The 13,967-nt window shown below is 54.2% G+C and overlaps 5 protein-coding genes across 5 annotated transcripts; 2 read left to right on the top strand and 3 right to left on the bottom strand.

Annotated features, from left to right (window-relative positions):
• Positions 1-975: 975 nt before the first annotated feature.
• On the bottom strand, positions 976-2,357 carry G647_05399 (uncharacterized protein; the record flags this gene model as incomplete). The annotated part of the gene is made up of 3 exons (XM_008729730.1): positions 976-1,059; positions 1,216-1,379; positions 1,580-2,357. 3 exons carry the CDS (start codon positions 2,355-2,357, stop codon positions 976-978), a joined length of 1,026 nt encoding a protein of 341 aa, XP_008727952.1.
• A 703-nt stretch (positions 2,358-3,060) lies between these two features.
• Positions 3,061-5,585, bottom strand: G647_05398 (uncharacterized protein; the record flags this gene model as incomplete). Its single annotated transcript, XM_008729729.1, has 3 exons — positions 3,061-4,582; positions 4,631-4,771; positions 4,816-5,585. 3 exons carry the CDS (start codon positions 5,583-5,585, stop codon positions 3,061-3,063), a joined length of 2,433 nt encoding a protein of 810 aa, XP_008727951.1.
• A 1,246-nt stretch (positions 5,586-6,831) lies between these two features.
• G647_05397 (uncharacterized protein) lies at positions 6,832-7,795 on the top strand (the record flags this gene model as incomplete). The annotated part of the gene is made up of 2 exons (XM_008729728.1): positions 6,832-7,100; positions 7,156-7,795. 2 exons carry the CDS (start codon positions 6,832-6,834, stop codon positions 7,793-7,795), a joined length of 909 nt encoding a protein of 302 aa, XP_008727950.1.
• A 618-nt stretch (positions 7,796-8,413) lies between these two features.
• Positions 8,414-9,064, bottom strand: G647_05396 (uncharacterized protein; the record flags this gene model as incomplete). Its single annotated transcript, XM_008729727.1, has 1 exon — positions 8,414-9,064. One exon carries the CDS (start codon positions 9,062-9,064, stop codon positions 8,414-8,416), a length of 651 nt encoding a protein of 216 aa, XP_008727949.1.
• A 244-nt stretch (positions 9,065-9,308) lies between these two features.
• Positions 9,309-11,630, top strand: G647_05395 (uncharacterized protein; the record flags this gene model as incomplete). The annotated part of the gene is made up of 1 exon (XM_008729726.1): positions 9,309-11,630. One exon carries the CDS (start codon positions 9,309-9,311, stop codon positions 11,628-11,630), a length of 2,322 nt encoding a protein of 773 aa, XP_008727948.1.
• Between the last annotated feature and the right edge of the window lie 2,337 nt (positions 11,631-13,967).

The raw sequence follows: 13,967 nt of genomic DNA, 5'->3' as shown, positions 1-13,967 counted from the left end.
GCGCCCACACCGCGCTGTTCATCGACAGGGTCTGTCGCTAGGAGCCTGGCAACTCCAGGTGAATCAGGCCAGAGAGGCTCCGACAGTCGAGGCAGCCCGAGTATGACCCGCATGCTAAATTGAAATGGAAAGGACCATATCGACTGCCCCGACGTGTGAACGCTCTGGTTAGCGTAAGCGATGTACCTGGTAAGGCGAAAGCCACCTTCAAACAACCAGAAGCCAGGAGGCCCAGGAACAAAAATCGGTCAAAGCCTCAGCTATCTTCCCAACTCAAGGGGAAAAAGCTAAGCCTGCAGTGAGACACATGGAACTCGACCGCAGCGACAGCAGCGACAGCGTCGTGGCTCGCTTACACAGTTTGTCCTTGACAGCTGGCACATCCGAAAGCGCTGTCGAGATACACGAGGTAAGAGATTGCCATTCGCTTACGATGCTCCACTTACATGTTGCAAGGCGACGGGGCAGATGATGCACCGCCACCGGCCGGTTACTTTTGTGAAGGAAGGGTATGTCCCAGAACCTCGGAAGCAGAAGGGGAAGAGGGAAGCAAAAGGAGGGATCACCATCGGCACACAATAGTGGTGATGCCGGCCCACTGTCGCGTCACGATCCTTCCCCCTACTCTTTCTCGGACAATTTGGACTGGACTTTGTGTGACAAAGACTGCGGCTGGTGCGGACATTGGTACGAGGGGTTCAATGCGGTATATTTAATTCGGAGGCACCCTCCTTGACCTCATCGGCGCGGATCTATCATTTCCACTTTGCCCACAAGGATCGTCCAGCCGGGGTATTGGCCATGGCAAGTCATAGCTTGTTGCGTGTCAAGCGGTCGTGAAGCCATCATCCATCGAAGTTTGAAAGGGGGTTCCCACCTGATCTAGGACGTTGCTCTTTTTCTTCCCAGTCATGTCTTGACCGCCAGACTCTCCGCCACATGGCGTCCATGGCTGAGAGGCGCACAGTGTAAGCATCATTCCGGATCTGCCACTTTCAACAAAGCCTTCCCAAACGCTTTGGTCCCTTCCAGCATGGCGACAAAAGCGTCGGCAGCGTTCTCGATCCCTCAGTAACGTGTTCAATGTTTTTCATCTTGCCTTCCTTGAGCCACTGCGGAAGAGAGGGGTACATCAGCACAGCACAAACAGAGGCACGGATAAAGACAGGATTGGTGCGCTCTCTCCGCGTCGCAAATGGTCGGGCTAAGGCTTACCTGGATCATCTTCTCGTCCCTCTCCTCTCGGTACTTGAAAAACTCCGGATCCGTGACGACGAACCCCTGGATCTTGAGCCGTTTTGAGAGGACATTCGTGAGTCCTTTGACGGCATATTGCTCGGCCGCGGGCTTGTTGTACTGCGAAATCATGCCGCACACAACTACGCCCGTCCGTCGAGTCAGCCAATGAGACAGGAAATTAGCAACGCAGCATCGCAGCCAGTGATTGAGTGATCGAGCGTTTCAGGAGGTCAGCAACTCAGCATCTCAACCCACCGTAGAAGTCAAGGAGGGGGAGATGAACAAGAACACAGAAATTAGATCAAACACACAACAAACCGCGCTGAAAGACAGTACCTACCGATCCTGCCGAAATCTTTCATGGCTTCCAGCGCCGCCTCCAGCTGCTCCCCGCCCACATTATCATAGTAGATATCAATGCCATGCGGAGCCAGGCGCTTCAGTGCATCCGCGGTCCTCTCCTTCTTGTAGTTGAACCCGTCGTGAAAGCCGCTGTCCCTGATGAACCGCAACTTGGCATCATCACCAACGCTGCCGATGACGGTGAGGCCCTCGATGCGGGCGATCTGGCCGACGAACAGACCGACGGCCCCGGCCGCGGAACTCACAAAGATGGTCTCCCCCGGCCTGGGCACCCCGATCTTGTACAAGCTCGAATAGGCCGTCAAACCCGTCGAGCCCAGCACACTCAGCCAGGGGCTCAGCGGCGCGGGCCCGTCCAGCCGGTGCACCTTGCGCACGACCGGCCGGGCGAGCATCTCGCGCGAGATGGCGCTGTATTCGGCCACGGGGAACTGGCCGTAGATGATGTCCCCGGGGTGGAATGACGCCGCCTCCTCGGCGTCGGCGTCGGCGTCCGAGGCCAGGACCTGCACTAGCGCGTACGCCGTGAGGGGAGCGCCGAGCGTGAAGGCCGGCGAGTACGATGCGGTCGAGGCCGGCCGCATGCGGCCGCGCATGTACGGGTCCAGGCTGATCCAGAGGGTTTTGGCCGTGATGCCATGCTGAGGAGGTCGCTGGGTGGGGTCGAACGGCCGGTTCTCGAGCGTGATGTGCTCGCCTGGAACCGGGGTATGGGTTGGCACGGCGCTGAAGATCAGCGATTTGTTCGGCACCATGATGGGATGAATGGATGGTCCGCTACAGTCTCGCTGGAAAGAAGAGGAGGAAGACGACCGGGTTGCTTGAAGGACCGTATAGAGAGGAGCTGGAGTACTCCGGTACGGAACGTAGGCGATTGCGGTTGCTTGTCGTGTTAGTCACGAGTGTTGAGAAGCAGGCGCCTACAGACAAATAGATGGGGACCTGTTTATGCCATCCGGACAGCGACAAGATATAGGTCCCCGATGCTGCCGTGGTCAAGCTTGCCACAATCTCCTCGCGGAGCAATCTTACCTCGGTAGGATCACGATCTCTGCAGTGGTGTCCCATTGATTTCAAAGCTCGAGAAGAGAGGGGAATGGTTAACGCATGACCAATTGGGACTGGGTGAGGTGTGCTGGAAGTGCGATCGTCGCAGGGGCTCTTCAAATCAGGCGGGTTGACCACGACTACTCAGACTTTGAAAACAATAGCTGGAGGTCCAATGGGTATTCTGTGGAAGGACTTTCTTTTCCCCCTCCAGGACGGATTCTGCCTCTCTTCTGAAAAAGTCGCCCCCATGGACTGATGATACCTCGTTACTTAGGTAGTCCAAGCCCCCTCGGATACAATGCGATCATTGATTTTGGAATGGCCCGACATAGTCTGTATGCAAATGCAATCATTCATTACGCCCGCCTTTCGAACCATAGCCTTTTGAGACTCCCATGCGCCCATGCCTCATCCAGATGGTGCGTTAGCTTGTTCCATGGCTGGACCAGATGCGCCATTAGTAGCAGTGCCTCGCGCACCAGATGGAATCGCAGCAGTTTGTGAATTCGGAGTTACTGAGCTCACGGCGATCGCCGTATTACTGAGATTTTCCACATCATACGACGACAGCACCTGCGACGGAGGAGGCTTCTTAGGCAAATGTGCAGGCGCCCCGTATTTCTGTTGGAGAGAATCTTCCTTGAATGGAACTCGCTGTTGAGGTGAGGATGCATTAACCGTGATTCCCCGTTCAAACCCACGCGTTGATGGTGGCGGTGGTGTCCCAGAATTTTCAGAGCTGTACGATCTCGAGGCAGCGACAACGCTATTGTTTCGACTCTGCGCCTGGCTTGAGGCTGGCGAGGGCTTCTTCCGTACGTTGCGTCCGCCGTTGCGACTCGTGGTATTGCTTGGGACAAAGGAGCGCGTCTGGGGATTGAAGAGTGATCTGGAGTATGTGCTTTGGTTCGCGTACTGAGCATTATAGGGCTGATTGGGGTTGCTGCCGAAGTTCTGACTTGGCATTTGGCCGTAACCATATGGCACCGGGTTATTCATGCCTTGGTTAGGCTGATAACCAGACCAACCATTGACGTTGGGGTTTCCTTGGCCTTGCGGCTGCGGATAAGAAGCTTGATATTGGTTATTCATCCAATTCTGTGGCTGCTGCATCCCTGGGTGGGACTGTGGCAAGTACTGGCTGTTCATCTGATTCAGCATGGGCGGCATACTCTGTTGGTAGTTGTTGGGGGAGGCTGAGTAGTTGTAATACCCACTGTTGGGGGGCGTTTGCATTGATGACCAAGAATCCGCAGCACTAAATGGCTGTGTATTGGCCGGTCCATAGCCCATGGGTGCATTGTTGTAAGACATGGTCTGGTCAAAGCCCGGGTAAGCTTGAGTCGGAGTCGTTCCATAGTTGATGTTCCCGCCGTACCCATTGGTCGGGTTCTGGTAGGCGCCTTGGTATCCCTGATCCGAATAGTGAGTTTGGTATTGAGACTGCATGTTCGCCATGTGCATGGGAGCATAACTAGGGACGTATGCGGAACGTGCTTCGAAGCTGTCGTCTTTTGGCGTCTTCTGTTTTCGAGCTTTCCTCTTTCCACTAGACGAGCTTGACCGTGACATACTCGCTGAATTCTCGCCAGTCGAAGCACTCTCGCTCGTTACCGACTCCTGGAAATCGCCAAAGATGCGTTCTCTTGCTGCTTTGTACTGGGCTTCACGCTCTTCTCGCGTGGGCTTTGACTTGTCCTTGTTCGGCGTCCCCTCAATTGGGGACATGATGCCTTCCTCGCTGGTTGTTTCCAAGCCCGCTTCTGAGGTGGCCTTTGAGGGTCCAGAAGAGCTTGCAGGAGTACTGGCGCCGGCAGAACCATGTTGTGGGCCGAGGCCAGCTCTACGCATGATCTTAAAAGTGGCAGCAGAGGGTGGTTGTAGCGGACCGGCAGGGATGGACCTTGCGAGGACATGCAATGGGGTCGGCCTAGGATGGGTCAGTAACATGGTGTTGGGCCATTGCTGGAAAACCTACAAAGTGGGATTGGGTGTCCGGAAGACGCGTATGGAGGTGCCATCCTCGTTGATGTGGTGGGCAAGCGAGTAATAATCAGCCAATTTGTGTGCAAGCAGTCGGGCAAAGGAGTTCTGGGGAGGCAAGTCGAAAAATTGTGTCCTGCCATGCGTTAGGGGCATTCGATAGCAGATGGAACAACCTACGATGGATTTGCGATCAAGGCCAAAAATTTCTCCTCGAGTTGCAGCAAAGGCAGACGATCCTTGGCTGAGGCCAAAGCATCGAGCAACTTCTCATCGGGGGCAAGTGGCAGCGATGGGGCTCTTTCGTGAGGATCAGCTTGCTGTTCGCTCGAGCTTTCTGAAGAAGGTGCAGGCTCGGGCTGCTCAGCCTGTACAATTGGGACCGGGAGGTCTCCAAACTGTGGAGGATTGGTCAAAGTCAATGTGTGGTATCGGCGTGTAGCGATTGTCACGCCAGAAGTGCTTGGTCGCAGGGATTGGCGTGCATTCAATGCTGATGTGTCCTCTTTCTGTGGGACGCTCGACGTTTCGTCGTCTTCTACAGCCCTGACACTGGCGCTGTCATCCGGACGAATGCTCTCCTTCTCATCCATTGCGAAGGTAGTGACAGAAGCCATGCTTTTGGTATCGAAGCTTTGTTGTTTCATGGAGGAGGTCGAGAGATGGGACTGGTCATCTTCGAGAGATTCTCCGCTCCCTGCACTTTGTAGACCACCCGAGGCAGTGTCCGCGTCCTTGACCAACGAGAGACCTTCAATTGCGGTTGCCACATAGTCTGGCTGACTGCGCTCACCGAGGTTCTTCGGCTGCGCAACCGGTTTTCTCGGTGATGTTGTGGGAGCTTTGAAGCCATTGCTATGAGTGGGCTTCGAGTTGTTGCTCTCGACGAGCCGGGACTTCTTTTCGTCTGGAGGATGAGGAGTCGATGCAGGGAGAGTGGGAGCGCGCATAGCGGCCACCTAGCCAACATTAGCGGACATCACTCGACACATGACAGCGCGGAGCAAACCTTTGCAAACGACAACTTGGCAGGTGCCGATGGAACCTGAGGAGACGCCATAATGCCCAAGGAGATTCGTCACGTCGTATCCAAGCAGCGCGATGCCAGAGCTACCAAGCCGAGGATTGAGGTTGAAAATGAATGTAAGTTGTCCGAGCGAAGAATGCTGGGTCAATTGTTCCTTCCGCTGTCTCACACAGATTGTTGCTCATCACACGAGCCTGCATAGCACAACCTGAAAGGCTCCATGGATTCAACAAGGAGATCTGCTGGGCTTTCGACGTGTGCGCGTGGTCCGGTTGGTTTCGTCCAGACGTGACGATCCGGAAAAGTCGCTGTGGAGTCCACTTGAACGTTTCTTCCACCCTCTGTACGGTGCAGCTGTGGACCAAGTTACCGAGGCGGAGAGGTTAATGAGATGGAGGGGTATCGGGTTGTGAATCCAGAGCAGGCTACTCCGTCTTGCCCAGCTCGATGATGGGGGTTTTAGTGTTTTTAAGGCTGCGGTACGCAGTGGAGATGTTAGATGGTTGGGAGTGTGGGAGCCTGTAATAGCAAGTCTGGTAGAAAAAGTCAAGCCATGGTGCCACGGCCAACGGGAATGACTGGCATACTATCACCACCGGAAGAAGACAGGTCGACGACGCCAGCGAACCGAGATCAGTTGTCGTTCACAGACATGGTTCGCAAGGCCGTGATGTGAAATGCCAAGGCGACGGATCAAAGTATTTGCGGTGCCGGTAAGCGAAGTTTGCCCTTTAGTGCCTTTCGACAGTCGGCACGTGCCCAATCACGAGCGAGCCGGCTTTGGCTTGGGTGACTCTGCCCTCATCACTTCGCTCTCTCTTGCCTCGACGAGCCCCAGGATTGTCGCTGCCTGTCGCAGACCCAGCTTCTTTCATCTAGCTTTTTGACTTGCAGCACTTTGGCAGTCGGGTCTGGTCTTGGGTAGTATTTCTCTGGTACCTGTATCGCTGGCTGCCGCATCGCAATCGAGGCAGCAGTATATTCACATTCATCGCAATCATCTCGGCATCAGCAGGTACTCATACATCGGCTCTTGTCCATTCATATAACTTCTGACAACACAAGACTGTCGTCTGGGAAGCGACTGCGATTGACGTGGCGCCTTGACCGTCTCTTGTGAGACCGCTGCCAAATATTTGGATCTGTTGGGTTCAAGTGGCCAACTTCTGATGAACCGATATCGTACACTTCTCGGCCTGGGGCCGCAAAGAGCCACCACCAACACCGTTTGCCAGAAATGTCTCAAGAAGGATAAGTTCTGCCACCTTCGGTGCTGTGACGTCTCTCTAACCGGCCCTGTACGCCATTACAGCTACGAGTGCAAAGCAAGCGTACAAGAACGACCATATGCCTCAAGACCGTCGAGGACGCAGCAGCTGTCCAACCCAAAATTAGTGCCAAAGCTCGCGAGCGATACACCAAACAATCTGCTTAACAGGTAGCAAATCCTCAATGTGACTTTCACGAAGTATTATTTGTCTGACTTTATCTAGCAAAGGGGTGGCGGATCAGCAGCTGGCTGAGGTCAATGCAAGACGATCCAAACGCGAGGTGCCGCGCGAGGGACCTCGGTCATCCACACCAGACTCTCCCCGACAAAGTTCAGATTCAGATTCAATATCGACTGTATCGACGAACAGGTCCCGGCCTCTATCGCGCAGCCGGTCAAGAGGACAAGGAGACAGGTTTCCGACAAGCGGTCATGCAGACCGAGACCGCTCAACCACCCCAGATGCACCGCGGAAACGAAGACACCGCTCCATCTCCAGTTCTTATTCTCGATCACCCCGGTCACCCCGCCGAGAGCCCGGGTCGCACCGCAAAAGCCGACGTTACCGCACCATCAGCCCCGTCAACCGTGGTAGGCCAAGTTCCATGCGCCGCGGAAGCCATCGCAGCCGTAGTAACAGCCCAAGTATGGACAAGAGCCAGATCACCAGACAGAGGAAGTCGTTTGACGGTGAAGATATCCATGATAGGCCACGTGGGAGACGGGATGGCGACGACGAAAAGCGCCCAATGCCTCAATTCGACTTCCCCTCGGGGGCCGGAGAACAGAGGAGGGAGAGGAAGCAAAGAAGTCCAAGTCCGTATAGCAAGAGGCTAGCGCTGACGCAGGCCATGAACATGTAAAGCATGGCGGTGTGATTCTGTCTGATGTGGAATTGGATTGGATTGGATGGTTTGTATACCAAGGGGAAGTCAAAGCAGTATGACTCGGTCGGTTATTTTGTATTAGCCCGCATGGCGTTGGTGGACTATTGTTGATCACTCAGTGGCTCCGTTGTTCTATCACACCCTATGAGTATTGTAGGATTCGCAGTTGGTTGCCAAATTCTGCCCGAGGTCCTGGCTTTTTGGAAATTTTATCCCGCTGGCCGCCGCTTGTAATGGCATGCATGGTTCTCCTGCTGCTTGCTTAGGGTGCAGCGTACATCGTCAAGATATCCTCTCGTGGCAGCCAATGCGACGCCGTGGCTAAACCTTCCCCTTCAGATCTGGCTGCATCGCTTGACGGCATCGTGACTGTAGCTGGGTTCCTCCGCCGAAGGACTATCCTAAGAGGGGCGATAAGGAGCAAGATGTCGCGCCTCAAAGGCAGGTTTCGTCTTACGGGAAGGCACGAGAGTATAGTCCGCATCTCGCTGGATGGCGGGCAATCCTGGGGCGTCAACGGGCCAGAGCTGCTGGCTCTGGGCAGGACAGTGCTGCTGTTGTCGTCACAGATCATTAAAGCACGACGGGAGAGACTCAATCGGGAATGTCGTCCTCTTCTTTCTCACGGGCGGCCTCTCGCTCCTCTTCTTGCTCTCGCAGGTGTATTCCTTCAACAAGAGTGTTGCCTTCAATGCCCACCTCCTCCGCATCACTCGCATCTTGACCCGCTGACCGCGCAGGCTGGGCCTTCTCCAGCGCTTGTTTTTTTGCGTTCTCAATTCTTTCCCTAACCAACCGGGCAATGGCATTCTGAGTCCGCACATTCACAATCTTCATTTTCTCATCCAGGTCTCTCTTCAGATCCCAATTTGGCTTCTTCGGCCGCAGCTTGAAAAGGTCAATGCCTTTCTCTGCTTCGACCTCGTCTTTGGCGGCTTGTTCGGCAGTAGCAGCGGCTATGCGATCGGCTTGTTCCTCCAAAGTCCCAACCTCAGCGCTGACGGGCGCATTCTCGAAGCCAAGCTTGGCGTTTTTGGTTGCTGTATCGTAGTTTCGCCCCGAGAGATAGCGATCAGTCGTGGTCTTGGAGGAATTTTCCGTTCCGTCTACTTCTTCTGTATCTGCTTGTAGACTGGAGGCTGGTGCGTCAGACACAGGATGCTTGCGTTTTATTCCCGCAAGTTTTGCGAGCCGGGCCTTCCTATCGATGGCGGCGGCATCGAGACTGGTATGTGTGGCCGACATGACGGCGCTTCCTCGACTCCGCGACAAGAAGTGATTGTTCTTGATTTGGAGGAGAATAAGTTATGGGGCGTGCAGCCTCGGGTAACCTTCCCCAAAGAAGCTGCGCTTTTCAGTCGAGGTGAATTGATTTTCGACTGTTAGCGATACCTGCATGCGCCCGACTGACAGCTATCAATGGTCCACCTCTTCATCCTCCACTCCCATCTCTAGGAGAAGATCTAGAGCCAGATGTCTGCGAACCTGAATGTTCACTAATTCAACCATCGTTCTACGAGGATGTTTACACCGTAACTCTCCAATCTACGGCCGGTGCCGATGCCGATGCCGGTTCCAAGCTCGATTCCACAATTCGTCCAGATTCGCTTCTTCTAGACACAGAGATGCGGAGCTCAACGAACAACGCCTTGCTGAAAGAGCCTTCGACAACAGACAATCGCCTCCTCAGCAGCCCACGGCATCAATCAGGCTGCCGGAGCCAGATGCCTCTACGCACTCAACCGTTGAAGCTCATTCGCCTGTAGAACCTAGCGGACAGTCGGTGGGCAAGCAGACGGAGGATCTAGATCACAGGTTACGAAGCGTCGAATACCACGCGACAAGGATCTTTGGCCACATAGACAGACCCATTTCCAAACATCTCGTCGCACTCAAGCGGCCAGGCCCGCAGGCGGTATCCGATCCTCAAGCACTTGGTTTGGGCAGCGCAGCTTCGCCGAAATGGTCCTTTCCGCCGGGTTGGAGAACGATCTCCCCTGAAACCGAGGGCATTAGTCCGACAAAACATGACGAATTCCGCGCGTTTTGGTGGACGTACTACAAGGAGGTAGTTTCCCTGTGGCACGAGGGGGGTTTGCCAAAGGCACGTCAACATTTCGATGTACACCGACAAGTTGCTATTACTTTCGTCGGTGATCGCAGTCTTGAAGAGCTCCGTGATGCCTGGACCGCGGTGCTAGAACGCAACAAGTTGCAGCTGGCGACCATCATGCTCGGATGTCTGGTCGACAGTGCTCGGAGAACTCTTCTGATGCTCTCCCTTGATATCCTCTTCCCTCGAGATTGGAGACATCGGTGTGAATGCCTTTGTTTCTTGGATCAGGCATACCGAGACGAGATCGATGGGGACGTCTACCTCCAAGAACTATTCGCGCAGCAAATCGAGCGGGTCTCGCGCATCTGGACGTGGCCCTCGGACACCAAACGTATGCCCTGGTATTTCCTGGTCCTTTTCCTGCGGCACAACAGCCCCGAGCATATCGAAAACATCGTCGACACTATCATCGAGAATTACCAGGACATATCACCGCGAGTCATTTTAGTCATAGTCGACCACTTTACGAAACTTGGCGACACCGACCGAGCACTTGAATTCCTTTCGCGGATCCCTCCAGATCAGAGGGAGGAACATAAGGTGCGAATTCTTGAGCGTTGTGCCAACCTTATTTCCATCGACACAATTGACGAGTCTGACTCTGTGGCCAACTTCAGGGCGCTCCCTAGGCTGGTTGGACTCGGCCTGCCGATGGATTTCAAAGTGCACAACCGCATTCTCGAAAGAGCACTCGAGCTGGGTAGGCCTGAAGTGGCATGGGAAGTCTTCCGGTTCATGGAAGCTAGAGATATATGTGTTGAAGCGAATGGCTACCTTATGCTACTCAAGAATAGCTTTGAGCAGAATGACCGCGAGAAGCTGGATGCCATGATGTCTTCTATCCACAGACACGAGGACCTTTACCAGTATCCTTACCTGGTGACATACATGATGAATATTGTGAGGGTGGTTTGCACGATCGACCGCAAACTGTCCCCCGAGACGTCCGTCTCACATCTCCTGGCCATCTATGACAGAGCTTACGACAGGACGCCTTTGGTCAAGCTTGGTATCGTCAACGCACTTCCGCCTCAGCACACCCTGCAGAAAAGACTCGAGGAGCCTCCACCAGCAGTCCTGGGATTCACCATCTGGGCTTATGTACTCTGCCAACGCGACGAACGCATCGTGTCAGCATTGTGGTTCTGGATAATGCACATGATCAAACAGCAGGATGAAAGCATTCTGGCTTGCGCCAAACATGACGTCATGTGGAACGGATTCATCCATTTCTACGCACGAAGTCGGTTCTTTTTGAGAAAAGCGGTCTATGTGGTTGAAGCTATGATCGAGCATAATCTATGCATGCCCACCGAGCGGACCTGGAGCGAAGTACTTTGCGGCTTCATGAAACATGGCGAGGAGGAGACTGCGGCAAAGATCTGGCACATGATGGTGGCGCGGGAGGTCCAGCCAACTGAGAAGGGGTGGGCATTCTTGCTCGAGAACTACGACCAGACTCGGCTTGCCGATCTGGTAAAACAGTGCATTGATGAGCGCCAAATGCCCGAAGGCATGGACAAAGCCCTGGGCTGGCCAACTGCAAATACAGCCGTCGAGAACGCACTGACAGAGGCTAAGGCAGCCCAGCAAGCCAGTCACGGTGTCGCAGAAAACGAGGGGGTTGGGGGCGAGACTGAGATCGAAGCCGGCGATGCAATCCCCGCTCTTGCAGGCAGGAGTGTGTCTCAATAGCACATGTATGATGGTGTCCTCGTATCAGTAAAGATAGCTGCAGTGACAAGTGTATTGGCTCTCAGTACTTGCACTGCTGGGATCCTTGTCGCGCTCCGTTGTGACCCATTTGCGCCCCATTGCGCCCTATCACGCGCTATCGCGCCCTGTTACGGTTGTGATGCACTTGGAACGGGCCCTGCCTTCGGCTACTTTAGCCTCTCAACGCAAGTCTCAGGCGTCAACGATTGCTCTCCCGTCCAATCCAGACAGCAGCCAACCGGGGAAGTCGCACATTGCCCCTAGCGTTGCGAGTTCTCCACTTTCGAGTTAGGTATTTAAGAAAGGTAGACCTCAATCACGCCTCACCTTTAAATCACCATTTTCCCCTCAAAACAGCCACCGAGCTGCCTACAGACCTCTTCTACATAATGAGCAAATAGGTACTACAGATTCTATCTCCCTTATGACCAAACGAAGTGTCCGTTGTCTCTACATCGTAGTGGGGACCTAGGTTTTGATCTATCTGCTCCTTTCACCCGTCTTTCCGCTGTCACCGCCGGGTCGCCACCCCGCCTATAAAGAGAAATTTCTGCGTCAAATGCATGTTGCTAGCCGTTGCGCTCAATATCGAAACCCAACTCCCGTGCATGGCGGGTGAACCATGGGACCGAGCCAGACTGCGGCGCGACAACTAATGTCCGGGTATCATGGCCTAATCTCTCCAGTGAGTCTATGTATATTCCTTCTCCGGCGTGTATCGCTCGCCCGCTCCGCCCAACTGCTACAAAGATGAGTCAATGGTAAAAGGTCTGATTGATCACCGTCGGTCAGCGGTTGCTTGTCGTGAGGGCCGCTTTTGTATGCTGATACAGGAAAGTGCAACGCCGGAGTCGCGTCCCTGCGCACCCGCATCTCTACAAACCCTCTGTCCTGAAGGCACAGTAATCAGGCTAGAATGGTGCCCTCTGAGCTATTAGATTGCATCCTTGGAGATTTTGTGTAAAGGAACAAACCAGCGCTGCTAATATGGGGCTTGCATCTCCACGCACCATGGATGTTTCTGTCAATGGCAGCAGCGTACATGGCCCATGGGTCCCATACACCGCAGGACGGAGTTGTGGTTTCGGATTGCTGGGAGCGCATGATCTCTGCGAGCCCTCTGCGCCTTGCACGTGCTTTGTCGGCGTCCTGCAGTGAGAGTGCTGCCCTCTTCGTCATAGCAACCATATCGACGCAAAGTGAAGACCCAGATAAACTGAAAAGACCTGAGGCAATGGACTTTCACAATTGGTTTTCGTTTACATCAACACTGGTGTGCATCAATTGCTAACAAATGCGTCTGACCAGTTCCCCTTTGCCTTCACCCGAGATCTGCGGAGTATCCTGACATGACACTCCCTTGCGCAGATTACACCAAGCCAATATGCCCGGAGATGGAGGCTTTAAGAACTCAACCGGGGTGGACTATTCCCCTCCGTCTCCTGCCAACAATTCCTCTGGGCCGAGTCGACCATTGACTCCGGTCGCACATGATAGTTCAAGCCCAGCATCGGCGTCGAAGCCTGCAAGTTCTGTGAAGGAAGCATGTCCAGAGGATACCGCATCCCAGTCAAAGATCTTTGACAAACCACCACCAACTGCGCCCCGTTCAATGAGGCAAAATACTAGTCCACCACCACCACCATTGCGACGAGTAGACTCTTACAGAGACGTTGCACCGCATGGTTCGGAACGCTCCGAGTCTTACAGACCGTGCCAATCTCGTTATGGCAGTGACCTCAGAAGACCCGAGAGAGCTCCTGTGACTGATTCGTACCAACCATTATCTACACACCGGCCTCGCATGAGCTGGGCTGACTACAAGATCGGGGCTCCGTCTACGGATGCGAGGTACCTCCGCTATCTAGAAGATGCGCTTGAAAGATGCAACAGGCCCAGGACAGATCATGTAAATCAGTCCAGCAGAGGGATGGATGGAGCTTCTCTTGCGAATAGTGCGCAAAAGGTTGCGGCGACGAACCCAGCGACAGGCCCAAGCCCCGTCGAAGATGCGGTTTCCAAAGAGCGCGAGGCTGTGAGAGTCGTCGGCGCAAAAGTAAGGCAGGAAGTCAGCACTTCCTCGCCGGTCAAGGCGGGCGTAGGTGAAACAGGTCAAGACACAAAAACTCCTCGGGTCAAGCATGGGTTAAGAGATGATAAACCCCAAAACCGCGATCACACGGACAGAGAACATTTAGAGAGGCGAGCGCAGGAAGAGATGCAGAAAGGCTTAGGTTTGCCTCAACCTAAAACCAGGTTGAAGGACCTTTCACAAGACTGCCGTCCTTCTGTACATCCAGGCGTCCGCGATGATGT

This window comes from Cladophialophora carrionii, assembly GCF_000365165.1.
Source record: "Cladophialophora carrionii CBS 160.54 unplaced genomic scaffold supercont1.4, whole genome shotgun sequence".
NCBI lineage: Eukaryota > Fungi > Ascomycota > Eurotiomycetes > Chaetothyriales > Herpotrichiellaceae > Cladophialophora > Cladophialophora carrionii.
This window is presented reverse-complemented; position numbering and strand designations above follow the sequence as displayed.